Source organism: Macaca thibetana, chromosome 2 (genome assembly GCF_024542745.1).
Source record: "Macaca thibetana thibetana isolate TM-01 chromosome 2, ASM2454274v1, whole genome shotgun sequence".
Lineage (NCBI taxonomy): Eukaryota > Metazoa > Chordata > Mammalia > Primates > Cercopithecidae > Macaca > Macaca thibetana.
The window spans coordinates 61,266,560-61,289,344 of record NC_065579.1 but is presented as its reverse complement, the minus strand read 5'-3'; the positions used below and the strand labels follow the sequence as shown (position 1 = coordinate 61,289,344).

Below are 22,785 nucleotides of genomic sequence, written 5' to 3'. Positions count from 1 at the left end.
GTTTAATTACGTTGCATACTTACGGGACAGGGGCAGTAATGGTCTCTCGAAAGGCAACTTTTGGCTTTCCTGTGATACAAGGACAGCCATATTCTCTTTCCATCCTCTAAAAAGAGTGGGGAAAATATTATTCAAATTTAAAAAAATAAACTGAAAGAAAAACTCCTGAGCATCTTATATATCTTAGTAGCATTCATTTAAATATAATAGATAAACAAATCTTAAATCATTTTAGTATTTTATAAGGATTAGGTATGTGATACTTAATACAAACTGCTTTTACAGATTTTATATAAATGAATTCTAAGTTACATTGGTTAATTTATATTTACCTCCAATTAATCTACCCACTAAAACGTCACCATTGTTCCATATTATTATATATTCATTTGAATAATATATAAATCTGTTGTCAGGATTTTCTATCTCAACTTCAAAGATATGATCTCATCAAAATTTCTAATCACATACCTTGTTTTTTACTTATATATCCATATATACAAGACCTTTCCTGGGAAGGTATAGGCCCCACCTTCCTTTTATCTATATTATAATGATCTTCAATTATTGACTTGAGAAGAAATGGCCTGAAGAGTTGGTACAACCGCAGGTTGTCTCCCTAAGGCTTGAACCAGGATTTACCTGACCCAGTTAACCATGACCTGGAGATGGACAGATATTCTTGTTGCAAATCCCCTGAGCCTTGATTCTAGGGGTCTAGAACATTTTACAAATAAAAAGGTTTAGAGATCAAAAATAATTATTTTGTAACACATAGTAGCGGAAGCAGTAGACCACATCTGCATACAAACCAGAGTGAAGTTAGAGACATTAGATTGAGACATTAGATGAAAAACCAGTTAGTTAGAGACATCAGATTGAGAATTATTGACTTTTAACAAAACAGATAGTAATAAATTGATTTTAACTTAACTTCCTTATTATTCATTACCTGAGCATAGATTTCCAGGTGTAATTCTCCCATTCCAGATACAATTGTCTCTTTGTTCTCAGTGTCAAAGTGTACTTTAAATGTGGGATCTTCTCTTGTAAACCTGCCAATACCTTTTGAAAACTTTTCCAGATCGTTCTTCAAAAGAAGAAGAAAATCACTATATGTTTTACTGCGCATGATAAGCAATGGGATTTTAGAGAAAACTTTACTGAATGAAATAAAATACATCAGCAGTTAAGAAATAAAAATGATACACATCTAGTTCTACTCCATTTTTAAAAACAATGTGAGCTTGGATACCGCACAGCCAAGAGAGCAGGGAATAGCTCACTGAAAAGAATTTTCTTTCCATACCAAGATAGAAAACAAGAGTCCAAGACTTCACTCTATGCCCTTTCCTCTTACACTGACAAACTGTCGTTTTGTGAAAATTGCCCATAAAGCAGAAATTGGAATCTGTGTTACATTTTAGAAATCCTATACATAATCAAAGGAATCAGCATGTTTACCAAGACACTATTGTAGATCCAAGCAGGATAGTTCAGACCAACAAATAGGCAAATACCACAATGAGACTTGTCCCTTTCAAAACAGTCTGCTTGGATGTGGTATGATGCACCTTTTTTCTCGTTAGATGACATGTAATCCCATGTGGTAAGCAAAGTGATGGCCCTCCAAAGATACCCTAATCCTCCCAAATCTGTCAATATGCTGCCTTACATAGTAAAGGGGACTTTGCAAATGTAATTAAGGTTACAGACCTGGAGATGGGGAGATTGTTATCAATTATCTAGGTGGGTACAACAAAATCATGTGTGCCTTTAAAACATGGAGGAAGCCAGAAGGGTGGATCAGAGGGATTCCATGAAGGAAGAAGTGGCAGGAGATATCTGAAGCATGAAAGGGACTTAACCAGCTGTTGCCGGCACTAAAGATGGAGGAAGCGGGCCACAAGCCAAGGAAGGTGGGTAGCCTCTAGAAGCTAGGAACAGCCCTCAGGTAACAATCATCAAAGAAATGGGGACCCCCATCCTACAACCACAAGGAATTGAATACTGCCAATAACCTGAGTAAGGAGAGAAATGATCCCATAGAGCCTTCAGAAAGGAAAACAGCATTGCCAATATCTTGATTAATTTAGCCCTTTGAGAACAGTTATCAGTCTATGATCCACAGAACTATAAAATAATATATTTGTGTTGTTTTAAGCCACATGTGGTAACTTCCTATGTCAGCAATAGAAAACTTATATGCCCAGTACCACCAATATTAACAGCTATCATTTACCACACACCCGGAGCTGTGGTATGTGTTTTGCATACGTTTTCTCAAATCCCAACCACAATGCTGCAAGGCAGAATTATCCACATTTTATAGGTGAGGAAATGAGGTACAGAGAGTTTAAGTGACTTGTTCAAGGCCACACAGCTATTGCATGGCAAAGCTGGGACTGAATCCCAGTTTAGTCTTTCTAGGTCTTTTGCCTTTTTCCTGCACAAGCCAGATACTCTCAACTTAGAAACATCATGCCTGCCCCTACTATTGAGACTCATGGAGACTTCATTATTTGATTTAAATTAACTTATTCCAGCAAGCAAACATCTTTAAACTTTTTAATGCATACACAACCCCAAAACACCAAAAAACCTTCTGGATATTGAAGCATTGATTTCCCTCCATTATTGTAAATTATCAACAGTTAAGTGTCTTAAATAAACTCTGAATTTAGGAATGAAAAAGCATAATACATAAGTTCTAACCTTGCATACTTCCAAAGAGAAAAGCAAGCAATTTTAACAACATACTTGGAATAAACTACGGTATCCTACTGAGGTTAAGATGTAAGGTTCACCTTTCCTCAAGTTCCTGAGAAAATGCAGTAATTTAATATGTCTTGCCACCTCAATTTTCTCTTTTCTATATTGAGGAAAGGTCTGGTAAACCTCAAGATTCCTCAAAATAGATGTAGTAGTAGCTGTTAGTGATATATCACACATGACAATTCATCAGAGTATGTTTTGTAATAAGTTCTGTATAACAAATCACAAAATGTTCACTCAATGTATGAATAAGTGAATTTCAATATACCACATTAACATGATTGTTATGAATGCCAAGGCAACTTAAGAACTAAAAAATTATGGTTTAAGATCAGACTAATTCCTATGGCAAAGAATGAAAATGCAAAACCTAACCAGGCAATTTTGGATTTATTAAAAGTTAAATTACATCAACCCAATTATAAAACTATAAAGCATAAAATTATCTTAAAAATTATATTTCAAAGTGAAAAAAAGTCTTATTTTCAGGCTTTCCATGCAATACTCAGACACTTACCTCAGAAATACCACAAAACCTAGAGCTATATTATAACCTACGAGTCGATTAATCAGTTCAACATTCTAAAGTACTTTATAGTGGGGTTTTACTACAACTTACGAGAAATGCCCCTGACTCCCCATTTTCAGTTATTTATGATTTGAATCCGGGAAGTTACACTTACCACTCTGAAGCCAACAATATACTAAAGAGTTATAAAGTACAGTAATGTGAATATTTTAACACCATCCATTTCTTCAAATATACTGAGAAGTTATCATTAGGAACAGACTGGTAAATTTAAAAAGAAGATCTCAATACCAACAGAGGAAACAGAGACCATAAGACTGCTGGTTATTACAAGATATCGAGTGCATGGTAGAGAGAGATGAAAAAGAGCTCAAGTTTTAATTGTGATATACTGAGCTTTAAATCAAACTCCTACCTTGTTAGAAGGCTTCATTGCTATTGAAATGACAGGATCAGGAACATGAATTGACTCCTAAAATATTTTTAAAAGAAAACAGAAGAATTCAAAAACAGACCCACATGGGTCAGGGATAGATTAATGTGCCACTTCACAACAGAACAAAGGATAAATACTAGCCATTGTCTTTAGGCTAGACAATATATATCTTGATGTGTTTTGCATTAAATACATATATTAATACAACATATTAATAAATAAATAAAGCTATCTACTTATATAAGTTCCCCCTTCCCAAAATAAAATTAATGAATGTATTTATTTACCTGTTTAAATGAATGTATTTATTTACCATAATCACTACAACTAATCCAAATACTGAGATGTGAAATTCTTATTGCTTGGTGGCTGTTGCAATCTTCTAAGTTACTTTATTTAATCAAAATATACTACAATTACTGATAAGGCAAACAGAGAAAGGGCACCACATTCTTCATACCCATGATACCTCATTTAATCAACTACAACTCTGAGAAGCAGGCATTATCCCAATTTTACAAATAAAGTCACTAAAGCCTTGGAAATAAGGTAAAACAAATTGGCTAAGGGCCAGGAGGTAGTATAGGGCAAAGGTGAGACTCTAACCAAGGCCTATTTGTTTCAAAGCCTTAGTAAGCACTTCCCACAACCACCAATCACTTCATGTTGCTAATGAGAAGTACTTAGAGAAGGTCTTATCAATAATACTTAGAAAACATTCCTTTTATCTGGATCTCAAACAAAAATTGTATAGATTTATGCTTTTTTGTAGTGTCCTAAATCAACAGGTAATACTACACACATTAGAGAATATTATAGACAAAAAAACTAAACTATAAAATCATGAATTCATCATTAGATAGCAGGAAGTATTACAGTGCTAATCTGTTAGAGTTGGGTCAGTACTTAGGTAAATGACCCACTGCAAATTACCTATGTACTCATCATACTCTTTCTTTACTGAATTCATGAAAGAGATCACTCTTATGAACAAATGGCCATAATGTAACAGAATTTGCTCTACTACAGAAGCAAAAAAGGTGAGTGAGTGAAGGGAATTCAAAGGCAGGAACTACCTGTGCATGCTCCTCCCTCAGAATCCCTCAATGATAAAAAGGGACTTCTGAGTTCCAAACGGCAGGCTGTTTCTATAAATCAGACTGTGTAGTTGCATATTGCCTTCTGAGCCTGGTTATGTTCTGTTATCCCAAGTCTAGTCTAAATGTTACAGTCTGGTCTCACAAGGGATTGAGGGAACAGTACACTTTCCTGCTACTGAGTTAGTAAGGAAGTAGCACTCCACTGAAACTAGCTTGACGCTAGTGGTAACAATTAGAAATGCACCCCGAGTGTGGATGCAGGTCTCAGGGTGGAGGAATCAGAGCCACACTGTCCAGGTACCATCTGGTGGAGATTTTTCCTTCTTGCTAAACTTGGGAGGATTGTGGATCCTCCAAGTTTTCCTTTTTACTATAGTCAAAACTCTTCCTACTTTTTACTATGAAAAAACCAAGTGAATTAGCTTACACAGCAGTTGTCTAATTGACATTCAAAGAGCTATAACCAACATTCAAAGAGCCACCACTAACTTGATGACTGTGGTACTCAACGAAAACTTCTGTGGTTGTTTTTCTGAAGTATTAAATGCACTACATGAAAAAACAGACTTTTAAAATTCTAGTGATAAGTAGCTTTGAAATTAAATGGCTTACCATGGAAAGGTCACTGTTGGCTTTGTTTGTGAACGTGTCTCCACTAGCACAGTCAATGCCAAACAATGCACAGATGTCTCCAGCATATACTTCCTCAACATCCTAAAAAAACAAATAAAACAAAATGATATTTGATATAAGTAATACAAATAAAGACGTGGTAACTAAAAAGTAACTGTACAGTACACACATTGTATATAAATAAGCATGGCAGAATCTCTCAGCTTGAATTCTATAGTGAATTAGCTAGAACCAATACAACAACAATCAACCATGCTAAGATGTATTTTTAAAAGGCCTTCATTTAAACCATATGTCAACAGACAAGATTTTAAACAGAAAACTCATTACTTGAAGGATCTGCAGTACCAACAACACAGTGCCTCAAAGTTCTAAAGTTATTTCTATGGAATTAAAAGGCATGTACTGGCGGGGCATGGTGGCTCACGTCTGTAATACCAGCACTTTGGGAGGTCGAGGCGAGTGAATCACCTGAGATGAGGAGTTTGAGACCAGCCTGCCCAACATGGTGAAACCTTGTCTCTACTAAAAATACAAAAAATTAGCCAGGCATGGTGGCGGGTGCCTGTAATCCCAGCTACTCGGGAGGCTGAGGTAGGAGAAACACTTAAAACTGGGAGGCTGAGGTTGCAGTGAGCCAAGATCGCGCCACTGCACTCCAGCGTGGGAGACAAGAGCAAAACTCCATCTCAAAAAAAAAAAAAAAAAAAAAAAGGCATGTACTATATATGTTGCCGCAGTTAGACAATGAGATTGTGTATGACAGAGATATACCAGGAAACCTGTAAAGGAAGTTTTGAAAACAAAGGAGAATGGAGCCCACTGTACTAAAAATAATTTTAATTTCTCACAGATGCAAGCAGTCAAGAAAACACAGGAAATCTAAGAACAAAGCATTGTTGCCTCCAAGCTTCCTAGTTTTTGTCCTTTTACATTTACAGTTCATTCACAACAACTGTGGCTGTGAGTAAACATGTCTTTCTTTAATGGTGACACAGCTACACAAATCTTCCAGCTCCTGGTCCATGAAACAGCTATGACAATCATTTAGCCTGCCCCCTGCTGCCTATCTCACAAAACAGCAATGCTGTTGGGTTTTGAGACTGACAATTCCTCCTCTAGAAGAAACAAAAGTTATAGCTACCAAAAAATTCATAAGATTTTGCTTAGACTGATACATTTCTCCAGGAATATATAGCTGGATTGGGAGAGGGTGGGAGTAGGGGACAAACTCATGCACTCAGTATTCCTTCCAAGAACTAACCATAAGGACTACAGAAGGCTATAGCAGACTCCAAGCCAACTCAAGAATTCAAGGCGTAAGTCAAAGTTTATCTCCCAGATCAGCCCCTGAAGCTTTAAATCTTCAGGTGGATTCTGGCCCCAATATGGTCCTGTAGTGGGTTCTACAATAGGAATAAAAGCTCCGGGGTTAAACAGGGCTTTTGTGCCTGCTGTATTTCAGAAAGTAAATAAAACAATGTGGAAAAGTGTGTAAATTTATGATTCTCTTATCTTTAAGAATCACAGTTCCACAGTCTTAAATGCCTATTACATTCTTTGTAATGATAGTTCTTGAGGAAAGTACTGAATCTTTTATTCTGATAAAAGATAGTTAGGAAACTATCTCTTTTCCTTAACCCAGGCTCTTGAGAAAATATAACTAATTCACAACTAGTGGTATTTAAAAAAACTGAGTTGTTAACATCTGCTAATTTAGCCTATAGCAAAGTGCTAGATCAGAGCTGCAACACATTTAAGTAAAAAGGAAGAAACTAGGAACATACATTTAACCAGAATTAATTTTCTAGTGGGGCTCAGGATACCAAGAAAGGTCTATTTCACCCATATTAGAGGAATTTCTAATCTCACGATGACCCTGTACTTGCCTCCATCATGTCGGCATGCATGCGAGTCAGCCGTTGCAATCGTACTTTCTTTCTTGTCCTTGTGTTATAGATGGTGTCACCCTTCTTTAGCTCTCCCTGGTAAATGCGAACGTAAGTTAATTGTCCAAATCGACCTACCTAGAAGTCAAGATCGGGTAGGGGCAAGAAGAATAAAAAGAAACATAATAATCAAAGTACTGAGGAAAGCTTCATAAGTCCCTCCGAGTATTCTCTACCAATTTTAGTAAACTATCTTACATACTTCAGTTTATTGTCATAAACTAATACTAGCTTTGAACACAGATAAATGGCTGTTATTCATCAATCTTTTTGGTATCACAATCTAAGTTATTTCTGTTTCCTTTGAAATAAGCTATTAGTATTAGAACAAAATTTTTAAATTTTTTACATAATACAGAAGTATCTTTTGCCTTCTAACATTATTTCGTAAGTTTAATACAATAAGATATCAGACAAAACAAGGTATAATTGGAAAAACAACAAAGATACCATTAGAAACAGTAGGTGTGTGCTATACATCTAAAATACAATCTCTGATAATCATGTGGAAAATTATGCAAGTAAGAGTTCTGTGGCTGGGCTGGTCGCTCAGGCCTGTAATCCCAGCACTTTGGGAGGCAGAAGCAGGTAGATCACCTGAGGTCAGGAGTTCAAGACCAACCGGGCCAACATGGCAAAACCCCATCTCTACTAAAAACATAAAAATCAGCCGGGGGTGGTGTCGCACCTATAATCCCAGCTACTCGGGAAGCTGAGGCAGGAAAATTGCTTAAACCCGGGAGGCGGAGGTTGCAGTGAGCCAAGAACGCACCATTGCACTCCAACCTGGGTGACAGAGTAGGTGAGACTCTGTCTCCAAAAAAAAAAGAGTTCTGTGAAGTGATTGAATATACTAGCAGTGACCAATTAACATATATTTAAAAGTTCCCAGTTCTTACCATGTTAATTGTACGCTTAACAAAATAGCAATAGAAATCCCAACAGGAAATTTTAAATATGTGATTAGTGATTTTAAATTCATTCAGAGGAATAAATAGGTAAAAACAGAAATTTTTCAAAATCTATGGTAATGACATAAAACTAACCCTGACATATATAAAAACATATTAAAATGCTTGAAACTCACAAAGTTCAGAAACAGCACAAATTAAACTAACCACCCCATACAGTATAGTATAAAAATCTAAAGTATAAAATATATTTGTCAATAGATGGTAAGGAAACATGACAAATCAATGGAAAAGGAAAAAAGGATTGTGCATAAAGTACTAACTGGACAAATGATACTCTATTTGGAGGCAGAGGAAATACATTTAGATCCTACCCACCAAACCAAATACCAGTTGAATTAATAATGGGGAAAGAAAAAAAAACGTAAAAAAAGTAGAAGGAACAAAACTAAATATTAACAAAATATATACAAATAAAAGGTTTCTAAGGTTAAAAATTAAAGAATGACTAAACGAAAAAGACTGACATATTTGAGTATATGAACTTTAAAGCACTGATTGCTTTTAAAAATCAAAATGTATTTCATCAAGATGAAAGATTACAATAAAATTTTTCATTTGTTAAATCAGTAATGATTTTTAAATAATACTCAATGATGATATTCGTTGAAATAATCCAATACATTAATTTGGAGAGTACGAACGCAATCTGGCAATATAAACCATTAAATATGAAAACATTCTATGCCTTTAACTCAATAATCACTATTCTGGGAATCCTAAGAAAATATTCTTATAGATGTATTTTTAAAAGCTTTACGTGTAAAAAATTTTACTGTAATGTTTCTACTTTTTAATTAAAAAAATTTTCCCCTAATTTTGGAGGTAATAAATATACTGTAAAATATTTTTAAAGTAGGAAAAAGCCCCCAAAATATAATCCCATCCCAGAAATAACCACTCTTAACACTTCCAACTTATCTACCACTTTTCCCCACTTAAAATATTACTAACAGAAGCAACAGCATTTCCACAAAAAGCCCATCCAGTCCCCAAATCTTGGTTTCTAATGCCATTTTACTTAAAAAGGAACCAGTGCTCCTTGTAGAATGGCTGACTCTAGGGCTAGGACACGGAATATACAAGATAAGCCTGGAGCGTCTTGTAGTGCTGGCAAGTAAGGAAGTATTCTCAAAAAGGCAAAACACTGGAAGATGTTAAAGGAACACAGGAGTCAACTGAGAGTTCCCAATCGCCAAACCCACTCACTCTGACCGACAAATCACATACTCAAAGTCATAGTCATGATTATAACTCAAAGTTCAAAATACGTATACATGAGTCCATACTGATATTAAATAAGCGATTGTCCAAATAAACAAATGAGCACGGAAGAAAGACCAATCTCCCATTCAGAAGAATTCCAAATAACTTATGTAGATACTGCCCCCTCAAGGGGGTGGAACATAATTCCCCACCCCTTAAGTGTTGGCTGAGTCAAGTGACTTCCTTTTAAAAAGTACACTATGAAAAGGGGAATAAAAAAAGTACAGTAACTTTATAGCGGAGAAACCTGTCAAACACTATCTCAGCCAGGTGTGGTGATTGAGGTTAGCATTAACAATGATAAATCATGCCGCAAGTCTGTACCTTGGATATGATGCAACAAGAATAACACTTTACCTCGATGGTAGTCCTCCTAAAAACATGACTCCAATCTAATCATGTGAAAAACATCAAATAATAAACCCAAATTGAGCGACACTCTACAAAAGAGCTGACCAATAATTCTCAAAAATGTCAATCTCGTGAGAAACAAGAAAGTCTAAGAAACTGTTACAGCCTAGGAGAGCATGAGGAGACACGACAATCAAATATAACATGGTCCTCTGGATGGACCTTCTGTAGTCCTTCTGTCTAGTGAGATGGAAAAAGGACCTAGACAAAAACTAAAGAAATTCAAGTGAAGTATGGATTTTAGTTAATAATAATATACCAATATTGGTCCATTAGTTGGGACAGTGTACATTAACAATAGAGGAAACTGGGTGCAGGATATACAGGAATTCTGTGGACTATCTTCATAACTTTTCTTTAAAATATTCTAAAATAAGTAAGTTTGTTTCTTTTTAAATCACAAACATCTTTTCATGTCAAAAAATAAGCATTTCAACATAACTTTTAAAGTCTGAATAATGTTGCACTATAAGAATGTACCTCAGTTTATTTATCAAATTGTAATTACTGGGCATTTTATTTTTATTTATTTATTTTTTTTCGAGATGGAGTCTTGCTCTGCCGCCCAGGCTGGAGTGCAGTGGTGCGATCTCGGCTCACTGCAACCTATGCCTCCCGGGTTCAAGCAATTCTCCTGCCTCAGCCTCCTGAGTAGCTGGGATTACAGGTGCCCGCCACCATACCTGGCTAATTTTTGTATTTTTAGTAGAGACGGGGTTTCACCATGTTGACCAGACTGGTCTCAAACTCCTGACCTTGTGATCCGCCCGCCTCAGCCTCCCACTCCTGACCTTGTGATCTGCCCGCCTCGGCCTCCCAAAGTGCTGGGATTACAGGTGTGAACCACCGCGACTGCCTGGGCATTTTCAATTGTTTATGAGATTTTGGTTTTATAAGGTGAGCTGAAGCTAACATTAATTTGCTACCCTTCATTAGTTCCTTAGGACATATTTCTAGAAATGGATCCAATGTTATTTATAATAGCAGAAACCTGGAAACAATATGAACGTCTAACAATTAGGAAATTTTAAGCAAATTTTGGTGCATCTACTTGATGCACTGTTACGCTACTACTTAAAATGTTTAAACTATTTATAGAAACATGGACCATTATCTATTGTGACATTAAATAAAAAGAGCAAGACAAAACTATACAGGTAGTATGAGTTCAGTAAAAATGTACGCTCTTCAGGCAAAGAGAAGAGACTAGAAAGAAATGCACCTAATAACAAAAGAACTATCATGTCAGAGCTTTGGAAATTCTCTATCTGCTCCTTCTACTTTTCCTACTTTACGCATCTTTCATAAAGGTCAGAGTCATTCTGTAATAGGAATAAAGCCTAGAAGTAAAAACATTCTACAGATAACAGTTAAATACATTAAAAAGCAACTTACCTCCAGTTTAAAAGCCAGGCCTACAAACGGGTGGGAATTGTCTCTACTGGAGTTCATTAGGATTTTGGTTTTCTCTTTTGAGTCACTTAAAATAAAAGAAATATAAATCTATGAGATGTAATATTGATATTTCTATCACTTTATTTCATCAGGAAGTATTATCTGAGAAAAAGCACGTGTGTGGGATATTACTGGTGTCATACATAAGTAAAATTTCACTGAAAGAGATCAATAGAAATAAGTTCTCAGCTGGGCATAGTGGCTTATGCCTGTAATCCCCACACTTTGGGAGACCAAAGTGAGAGGATCACTTGAGCTCAGGAGTTTGAGGTTGTGGTGAGGTATTACTACACCACTGCACTCCAGCCTAGACAACTGAGTAAGACTTTGTCTCAAAAAAAAAAAAAAAAGGTCTTCAGAGCTTAGCTTAGTTACTACACAGTGATAGGACAAGAGTAGACTAAAAAACACAGAAATGGTCTCATAGGGAAAGAAAAGAAAATAATCAATGAGTTTTTTTTTTTTAGGTTTTTTTTTTTTTTTTTTTTTTCTGAGACACAGTCTTGCTCTGTCACCTAGGCAGGCTGGAGTGCAGTGGCGCAATCTCGGCTCCCTGCAGCCTCCGCCCTCCGGGTTCCAGCGGTTCTCCTGCCTCAGCCTCAGCTGGGATTACAGGCGCACACCACCACGCCCAGCTAATTTTTGTCTTTTTAGTAGAGATGGGATTTCTACATGTTGGTCAGGCTGGTCTCGAACTCCTGACCTCAGGTGATCCGCCCGCCTCGGCCTCCCAAAGTGCTGGGATTACAGGCGTGAGCCACTGCGCCCGGCAGAAGTTTGTTTCTTAAAGTTTTTTTTTTTTAACAGGTATGTCTGAAAACATCTAGTCCCAAATGAAAAAATTTTCTAATGATGTAAACCTTGAGAGATAGTAAAACAAATCATACTTTTAACTCAAAACAGAATATGATATGGGAACTGATATAATATTTTTCTATGTCAAAACTGTTACCCAAATAAAAACCATGATTAATGTTTGTAAATTATGAAAAAAAATCACAGACATAACTAGAAGAACCATCCTTAAATTCCTTCACAGTGCACAAATATGAAAGTATTTCTGCATAAACTAAGATTCAGTTTTCAAGACTTACTCCTCCTGATTGAGAATAGCATAGTTCTGGACTTCAGATGGATTTGGGAGGTATTCTAAAACAGCATCTAAAAGAGGCTGAACTCCTTTGTTCTTCAGGGCGCTTCCCAAAAACACAGGAGTAAATGATCTTTTCAGAGTAGCTCTTCGAATTGCTATCTACAAAAGAAAACAATTTAATGGTAGTTAATGTTAAAATTATATGTTGTGCTTCAAGTCAATTACAAAATAATAAAATGAACTGATACTCCACTCTTTGGAGTGCTGACTCTAATAGAGACTAAAATCAGGTCCCCAATGAACTTAAGGTCAAAATACAAAGAAAAAAATCACTTTCTCCTTCAGGGTGGGGAAGTGATTTACTATACAACTGCTTTCGACACTCTTGGAATCACTAATTGTTACTAATTTTCAATTTGCTAAAAAAAAATACATATACACATAGAAAATAAACACACTAATAGAACACTGCAAAGAGTATGCTACAATTGTGTAAAATGGAGGAAAAAGTAATATATATGCAAAACCAAAAGCCTATGGAAAGATATACCAGAAACTATTAACTGGTAACCTGTTTCAGGGACGGGGAAGAGAACTGGGAAGACGGAAATAAAATAAAAGGGTGTTTACTGTTTACCTTTGTATACCTTTTAAATATTTAAACCATATGAACATATGCTCGATTAAGGAACATTTATCTTTTTCTCTTTGTAAAGAGCATACATACAGGAAACCAAACAGTACAAATCTCTCATAAATTACAGGTCATGACAGTAGCAGCCTCCAGGTCCTGCCCCAACCCTTAGTGAAACACCATCAATGTGTCTGCTGGCTGAGCAGGCCTTAGAGAATACGTAGTGGAGCTTTAGCTCTAGCAGCTGGAAGAAGCCAACAATAGTGCTGTGGCCTCAACCAACAAATGAATAAAATGACCTGACACTCTTTGGAGTGCTGGCTCTAACAGAAACTAAAATCAAGTCCCCAATAATTTAAGGGTCCTCAATAACTTTTCTCATTTGAAGATATTATATAACTCACTTAAAAAAAGTAATATACCATGTCAAGTATTTTTTGAGGAAGCCAATTATGTTAAATAAATGTACTGAGATTTCATTAATAAAGCCCATACATAAAAGCATCATGTCCCCTCCCTACAAAAATCAAACAACTTCTTTTTGTTGTTAATATAAGACTTATTTTGAAAGCACTTGCCTTTAAATCAGAAATCGAGGGGATTTTTTCTTCCAGAAACATCTCACCAAGCTGTTCATCTGAATTGGCAACACATTCAATTAGCTCCTGCCGGTGGTCAGTGGCCGCCGCCCTTAATTCAGCTGGAATCTCACCATATCGAACAATCTGACTAAGAAAACAAGTATTTTGGTGCTTTAAGGATATCCAACTTGATATATGAAGGACTAATGAAAAAGATATGATTAAAACATTTTTTTAGGTAAGACAGAGCTTTGATACATTTGCATTCAAATGGCAAACAAGACTAATGCATACCTTTAAAATGCACACAGAATAATAGATAAATATACTGTAACAGGCAAGTTTAAAGACAAGGTTGCACTACCAGTAACTGAAGAGCTAAAACAGTCCACTATCATAAGAAAAAAAATCTCTGGTTTTATAATAGACATCACATTCTACTTTTCTGCATATCAAGTTTTACAGAAGATAATGATAAAATATATAACACAAAATCTTCCCAATGTAATGCAACCTGGTTTTATCCTTACTCAATATACAGTAAAACACAAGTTCAAAACAATGACTTGACAAAGTATCAACTAAATCAAAGTTTAAACTCTTCAGTGTAGTTTTTACTGTATTCTAATTATTTTAAAACTGGCAAGCATGCAAAGTAATAACAGTATCCATTTACTGAATACTTATAATGCAGTAAGCACTAAACTAAATATCTGACAAGCTATTTATTTGATCTTCACATATGAAGTAGCTTTTATTATCTGCATTTTCAGATCAACTAACTTACATAGGCAAAGTAATTTGCCCAACGCTGTCCTACTAGTAAACAGAAGAGGTAAGATTCAAAGCCAACCTGTCTGGGGCCCATCTGAGTTCTTGAAAATTCTATTAATCATATTCTTATTAATCACATTCTTATTAATCACAACATAACAATCTCTAGCGAGCAGCACTAGGAAGACTTTACTCTATTCCTTTCCATTAATAACAGACCTGATCATACACTTTTTAACAAAGAATATCCCAATTTGTAGTTTAAAAAAAAGGGTGACTAAATATGGCAGACTCTTCAATCTGTGACATCAGCTCTCCATTCCTCCAGAGGCTGAACAGGTAAAATTACAAATCAAATGTTCAAAGCTAAAATGGATATACTTGATATGATATTTAAAAGCAGTCTGAAAACTTTTCAAGGTATTTCTTTTAAAATGGAAATTAATATAAAAAATTAAGCGTTTCAGAAAATACATTCCTAACTTTAATAAAGACAAAAGAAGCCATTTCCAAGGAAACAAAAAGTAACTCTTAATATTCTAAGACTCCCCACAGCCTCAGATCTTAGTTTCAACCTTCCTGGCAAGCTCCCTGCTTCTTAGCCGTTCACGTGTCAGAATCATCTGTGGATTCCTTTCCAAATATACATACAGTAAACTAGGGCTGGAGAAGGGTACATGTACATTAAGAAGCTGCATCTGTGGTTCTGATGTACAACAAAGGTTAAGAGTCTCTACTTCTGACAACAGAAATATGTGCCTTGGTAATTCTGGGAAAGTGGATTTATTCATTCATTTACAAATATTTTTGAGTCCCTATTATGTACCAGGCAGTTGCAGGGGCTGGGACATAGCAGTGAATAAAGTAGGAAAAAATAAAATGAAAAATTCTGCCTTTCTGGGCCTTATATCATAAGGAGTAGAAGGTAAACTTTGCTGTCGTTACTCAGTTGTCACATAAAAAGTGAGAGAAACACCTTATCCCCTGGACAGACTCCATCCTTTTCCTGCTTACAAGATGGCTGATGAAGATAAATTCTACAGTTCACTGATCACAATGCCATTCACCCACCTGCCAGACCTGCAATCCCAATTCCATAGCAGAGGAAGGAAATCCCTCAGGAAGTGCCTGTGGAGAAACTACCAGGCTGCAGAGGTCACTCCTCAGAACAAAGGATCATTTATGACTCCTCACATTGTCTAGATCAATGTCACTCAAAGTATGGTCTGCAGACCTGTAAGAGCAGCATCAACTGGAAACCTTCCAGAAATGCAAACTACGGGCCCTACCCCAATGGACTGATCAGCATCTCTGGAGGCAGAGCCAGGACTATGTCTTTTAACAAAGTCTCCAGGAGACTGTTATGAATGCTGAGGTTTGGTAACCACCAGGCAATTGCAGTACTTTGTAGGTAAAGGTCGCTCAAAAGCTGATGAACCAAATACCACATCAAAAAGTTACCAATTTATTTCTTGCATTTCCCAAACTACATTTGTACAATTTTAACTGTTTTAACTTATCAATCTTTTTTGTCCATGTAATTATAAAGCAGGAGGAGCAAATACTTATGATCCCTATTTTCTTCCTAATTTTTATCCCAATACCCCAGACCTGGCAGCTGCTCTATAAAAGTCCACAGAATGAATGAATAAATGAACAAGTGCAAAAAGATATAATACATTTACTAACCCAAATTTACTAACCCAAACTGAAGGCCTCCTTCCACCACACCACGCGTGCCATAATGTGATATGAGTTTATTACTCAAAAAGTAACACAGTCTCTCTCAGAATAAATACTAAATAAAATGGGGAGCAACAAGGATTAAAGGCGTTAAAACAAAACCATCTCAGAGTATTCTTCCAGCCACATTTCAAAAAGATAGTTACTCTGGGTTTGATGAACTTATCCTTTCCTTCTTTTTAATGCTTTTTAAAATTTAAAATTTTAATAATGTATTTTTAGCACTTACCCAAAGTCTCCATCAAAATAGATGGCTCGTTCCTCAATAAGATCTATAATACCTTTAAAATTACCCTCCAAACCAATGGGTATCTGCATAAACGCTGCATTATGATTTAGTTTAGACCTGAAAAATAAAAGTACACTTGTTTACCTTTTTTCTTTTCCCCTAGTCCCTTTGAAATGAGTATTTTAAAAAATCAATGGCAGACACTGGAGAACTGAGAAGGGTGTTACCATCAGGTCAGAACAGAAAATATAAATCTGTTGGGAACAGACTGACAATGTAACTCAAGGAGCTCAGGAAGCCACAACCCCATTCAGGCAACAAAAAGAACTCCAGAATAACTGTTTTACCATCAGATCCCCAGATACACTGGATCAAAAGCAAAAGGGGGAAGAATAGATAATGGGGGGCTAGCCGGGAAATTAAACAGTAGGATAGCTGAGCCCACCTTTTATTTATTTATTTATTTTTATTTTTTTTTAGAGAGTCTCCCTCTGTTGCCAAGGCTGAAGTGTAATAGCACAATTTTCGTTCACTGCAACCTCTGCCTGCCGGGTTCAAGCGATTCTCCTGCCTCAGCCTCCCGAGTAGCTGGGATTACAGGCGCCTGCCACCATGCCCGGCTAATTTTTTGTATTTTTAGTAGAGACAGGGTTTCACTATGTTGGCCAGGCTGGTCTTGAACTCCTGACCTTGTGATCCACCCGCCTCGGCCTCCCAAAGTGCTGGGATTACAGGCGTGAGCCACCGCGCCCGGCCCAGGCTCAAAACTGAATAGAAACTGCATTCACTGGCAAAAATTCTCATTGGAAAAGAATATGCTCTAGCTACCACTGTTTAGTCTAGACTCTAAACTCCCATCTATAACTATGGTTAAAGATCTAAGAATCACCAAATATTTGAAGGAAACCAAAAGCTTGAAAGAGAATGTGAACTTAATAAAACTTATCTCCAAGAAGAGAGTTACTAGAGCAAAGAAAATAAAATGTAAAGATTTGAGAAACGATTACCTCTACTGATAAAAATGTTGCAATAAAAGAGAAAGTTTACGAAAATTAAGTACATAATTGCCGGAAAAAAAGTTTTAAGGCAAGCTAAATAACTGAAGAGACACAAATGAATATCAAATTAGTGAGCTGGAAGATCAACCTCAAGAATTCTCTCATAAGCGCAATGCAAAATGAGAAGGAGACAGAAAGAATAAGTATGATAGAAAAGGTAAGACATGAAGGTCAGATCTAGAAGTTCCAGATTTTTATCTGCTTTATAGAAGTTACAAAATGGAAAACAAATAAATGGGAGTGGAGAAAAGAATAAACCGAAGCAATCAAATAAATGCTAAAACAGTGTTTCCTTGGAATTCAGAAGATTCGGTGAAAAAAGTCCATCTATTGCCAAGCACAAGTAAAATAAGGACAAAAAGTAAAAACATTTTACCAAAAGTTATAAATACCCAACAAAGAAAATGTTCACTTTCATATCAAATATATCACTTTCATCAGATTTTTTGTCATCAGACACACCATTCTCAGCCTGTCCACTACCATAAACTTTACACCTATATATCCATCAACTGTGCCATGTGAAACATAAGTATGAACTCTACAGCTACACTTGCACATCTACAAAAGGTGAAAAGTGAAATTCTGACCTTTTTAAAGGCTTTGTGAAATATACAGTATTGTGTAAAATTTAAAATGCTATAAATACTACTGGTTCTATCTGGTACAGAAAGGAAGTGTTACTGTTGTCCTAGAAAATATGTTTCCATCTGAAAACAAGAAAATCTCATCTCTATGGCAAGCTATTTAAGGGCATTAATTAAAATGCTTCAAGGAAAAAGTAAAACCAAAGATGATCTTTCGTCTAAATAAAACACAAGGCATTTTTACAATCTAGATTATAACTTCTCTAATAATAGCAAAACAGTATAAACAGACTGTTTTCTGAATCCATCTTCAAATTCTCTAGAATTTAAGTAATATTGTCCCCATTTTACAGAGAAGGTAGCTGATGAGAACATACCACAAGTCAATTTACTAAAATCAGTGTTCCACTTACTAACTCACATAAATACATTTAAAAAGCTAAATTTAAGAATAAAGTTTAATGACAGTGAATTAATCATCCTTCTGGATATAAGGTTTGCTGTCTAGAGCATCACATCCTCTTTGTCCATTCTAAGGCTCATTACCTCATTTGCTGCAGGGCCCTGGCTGGGTTGGAGCCCAGTCGGTCCAATTTGTTAATAAAAGTTAGAAATGGAACGTTGTAGCGTTTCATCTGACGACTGACAGTCATGGTCTGGCACTGTACCCCTCCAACAGCACAGAGAACAAGGACTGCACCATCCAACACTCTCAGGGCCCTTTCAACTTCTATTGTGAAGTCCACATGCCCTGAATAAGATGAAGTATGAGAGGGTCTTAAAGAGCAATCTGAATTTTTAACACATGCACTATTAAAAGTTTTTGTATCTCTGCTCGTCACAAAAGTCTTCTAATTAGAATGTAGATTCCTGAGCTCACCAATACTATTCACCAACCCTTAAGTGGAGGGCCCGGCAAGACCACTTCAAGAAGATACTAGGGCACAGGCACCTTTAGAATCAGCTAGAATATGTAGAAGGCAAGAATCTGCCTACTCACAATTACTTGCACAAAATATTCAAGAAAACTACGTAAGGATGAAGTGCTCTAGGTACCAAGTTAGGCTTCTTTAATAGGAATTCAGTGTTATACTTTTGAGTATTTGACACTCAAAAATTAATTGGGTCATAGTAACAGAAAGAACCAAATGTGCTTTTGCCAAAAGAAGCTGCAATAAAACCAAGAATCCAACTTACCAGGAGTATCTATAATGTTAATATTGACATCTTTCCACATGGTGTAAGTGGCCGCTGACTGAATAGTGATTCCTCTTTGTCTCTCTAGTTCCATGGAATCCATGACAGCACCAACTCCATCTTTACCTTTCACCTAAACACAAGCACAGCAATTCAGACTTTCTCTGTTCCTGCATTCCAAGAAGGAAAGAAAACTTAACTGAAATGGAAACAGTTGCCAGGTGCAGGGGCTCATGCCTATAATCCCAGTACTGTGGGAGACTGAGGCAGGAGGATAATTTGAGCCCAGGAGTTTGAGACCAGCCTGAGCAACAAAGTGAGACCCTGTCTATAAAAACTTAAAAGAACACCAGAACACAGATACTTAAGCAACTTTCAGATAGGCCTGTCAAAGGTCCACTGTTGGCCGGGCGGGGTGGCTCAAGCCTGTAATCCCAGCACTTTGGGAGGCCGAGACGGGCGGATCACGAGGTCGGGAGATCGAGACCATCCTGGCTAACACGGTGAAACCCCGTCTCTACTAAAAAAATACAAAAAAAAAAAAAAACTAGCCGGGCGAGGTGGTGGGCGCCTGTAGTCCCAGCTACTCGGGAGGCTGAGGCAGGAGAATGGCGTGAACCCGGGAGGCGGAGCTTGCAGTGAGCTGAGATCCGGCCACTGCACTCCAGCCTGGGCGACAGAGCGAAACTCCGTCTCAAAAAAAAAAAAAAAAAAAAAAAAAAAAAGGTCCGCTGTTACCACTGTTTTAATCTTTCAGGTTTATAAGCTTTATTAAATAATGGCAACAAAACAATTAAAATCAGGTTCTAATTCATCCGGAATCAACCATGAATATATACCTCATGCATCTGTGCAATTCTGCCAGTGTAGTAAAGGACTCGTTCTGTTAATGTTGTTTTCCCAGAATCAATGTGAGCTGAGATTCCAATATTTCGTATTTTTTCATTAGGAATCACCCCTGATGAAGACCATCGGCAGGCATTCCAATTCACCTGAAAAAAATACGAGAGCTCAATTCTACGCACCTTTTATAAGAGAGAACAACAGAGAATTAAAGGAGTATGGTGGACATTATTCCTCCAAGAAATCTCACTGGATATGAGATAGCTTGAGAAAGGCACCAGGGGAAACGTTTAAGCCTGGAACTCTTGTAATCAGAGGAGAGACTACAAACGACAGAAAAGGCGTATTCTTTTAAATTAATTAACGAATAAATCAAATTTAATTAAAATGGGAGATAATTTTTACTACAGACTTGAAAATACACACTGGGGCAGAAAAAATCACAAAGACAGCTCCAAAAACCTTTAATAGAAAATACAAATTTTAGCTTAAATTTAACTTAATTGTTTTCCCTTTCTCCTTTATTGTAGTTCACAGATGACAAATATGTTTGAGAACTTATATGCTCTATGCAGTGGTGCTAATGGCTCCAAAAGATTTACAATTCCCTCGAAACAAAAACAATTCATGAAGTTTGTTTTAACTTTACTCTAGGGGCAGGGGATGGGGATCCCTATTAGATGGAATTAAGATACAATATAAACCTTTCCCTATAGGACTGCACTTCCACTATGTACAACTATTTATGGGAAAAGAGAGGCAAAAAAAAAAAAAAAACAAAACAAAACAAACAAACAAAAAACAACCTCAGAAAAGGTGGATACAATATGAAAGTATTTGAGTGACAGGTACTTTTAGCTGATTAAACCCCAGGGATACCAGAGAGCAAAACAAATAAGTTAACGAGCTAATGTGCAGGCACGGAGGGGCTTTTCAGCACTGACGCGCGACCGCCAGTATTCGGAGCTGCCAGTCAGGAGGACTCAGGGGTGTCACTGCCTTCCATGGCCCAGAAGAGACCACAAGGTCTCGGGAATCGTCCCGATTCAGTCTCTCTGTGCTCCAGTACCTGCTTCCTCTGCCATCCTAGGGAGGCGGGGGCCCTTCCGCGCCCCAGAGCCGTGACAGCTGCGGCTCCCAGCAGTCTCATCGCAAGCACAGAGCACGCGACAACTCCCGTGGCTCCGGGTCGGTTCAGCTGCCGGTAAGGCACCGGGAAGCGGTCAAAGTCACGCCGGCGGCCAATGTTGTAAGAGCACTTCCGGGGCAAAGGACGCAAGGAAAAAGAGAGTGAGGAAATGAAAGAGAAGCAACTGGACTGCAGGAGGAGCAGCGCCTACGCTGCTCGCGCGCCTTCTACCGACTTGGAAGAGAAAGTGCAATCGCTTTGCGTTTGCTCCCAGTAAGACGACACAGGTGTATGGGTGGGGGAAGGGAGTCCTTCTTTGGTCTTCATCTTCTTTTTCAAATATTACCTCTGTATTAAAATACAGCCTTTAAACATAGTTGTTAGGCCTGTAAAGCAATGTGGAGAAGTGTATATAACAGAATTTAAGTAAGTAAAAGGCAAAATTATCTATTACAAATATATATATATGTGTATATATATGACATGGCCTGAAAAAGAAAGTGGAAAAAATATAGTGAATGAACTATCAATTACAACTACAAACATTTCAAAATGTTATTTGTTATTGTTCGATGTCAGATATTAATATCTAGTCCATATGGAAGACTGCATCCTTGACTATTCTGCTTGGGTGTGTTAGAGGCATGTTGAACTTAACAGGTCCAAAATTGAGCTTCGGATCTTCTTCCCCAAACCTTCTACAGTATTCTCCAACTCATAAATGTAAGCTTTAGTGACTCTAGCCAAAAATGTTAGTTACTTTGACACCACGCTGTGACATCTCTGGTCTAATCAGTCAGCATATCCTGTAAGCTCTACTTTCAGAAAAATATCCAGAACTTGGCCGGGCGCGGTGGCTCACGCCTGTAATCCCAGAACTTTGGGAGACTGAGGTGGGCGGATGACGAGGTCAGGAGATAGAGACCATCTGGCTAACACGGTGAAACCCCGTCTTTACTAAAAATACAAAAAAAATTAGCCTGGCGTGGTGGCGGGCCCCTGTAGTCCCAGCTACTTGGGAGGCTGAGGCAGGAGAATGTCATGAACTCGGGAGGCGGAGCTTGCAGTGAACCGAGATCGTGCCACTGCACTCCAACCTGGGCGACAGAGCTAGACTCTGTATTAAAAAAAAAAAAAAAAAAAAAATCCAGAACTTACTTCTCCGCACCTCTCAGTACTGCCATTTCTGGAAGGAACTATGGTAATAGCCTCGTAACCGATCGCACTGCTTCTATCCTTGCTGTTGTCGGTGGGCCGGTTCAGGTGCTTGACTTCGCCACAAGAATTTGAAAGCAAGTACAAAGTAAGAGTAGGCGAAAAAATTTATTTGGTTTACCAAAAGTACACTCTAAGAGGCAGAGTGGGCTGCTCAGAGACAGAGAGATAGACAGC

General features: G+C 37.3%; 1 protein-coding gene across 1 annotated transcript in view; it reads right to left on the bottom strand.

Moving 5' to 3' along the window:
• GFM1 (G elongation factor mitochondrial 1) overlaps positions 1-21,625 on the bottom strand; it is a 45,138-nt gene extending 23,513 nt beyond the window's left edge. The window contains exons 1-13 of the mRNA XM_050779848.1: positions 21,334-21,625; positions 20,261-20,413; positions 19,422-19,554; positions 18,771-18,975; positions 16,580-16,696; positions 13,827-13,981; positions 12,620-12,773; positions 11,466-11,550; positions 7,363-7,500; positions 5,453-5,554; positions 3,720-3,776; positions 953-1,090; positions 24-106 (exon numbers count right to left, since the gene is read on the bottom strand). Of these exons, the coding sequence (XP_050635805.1) occupies positions 24-106; positions 953-1,090; positions 3,720-3,776; positions 5,453-5,554; positions 7,363-7,500; positions 11,466-11,550; positions 12,620-12,773; positions 13,827-13,981; positions 16,580-16,696; positions 18,771-18,975; positions 19,422-19,554; positions 20,261-20,413; positions 21,334-21,414 (1,601 nt within the window). The 5' untranslated portion in view covers positions 21,415-21,625. The remainder of the gene's footprint in view (positions 1-23; positions 107-952; positions 1,091-3,719; positions 3,777-5,452; positions 5,555-7,362; positions 7,501-11,465; positions 11,551-12,619; positions 12,774-13,826; positions 13,982-16,579; positions 16,697-18,770; positions 18,976-19,421; positions 19,555-20,260; positions 20,414-21,333) is intronic.
• Positions 21,626-22,785: the final 1,160 nt, after the last annotated feature.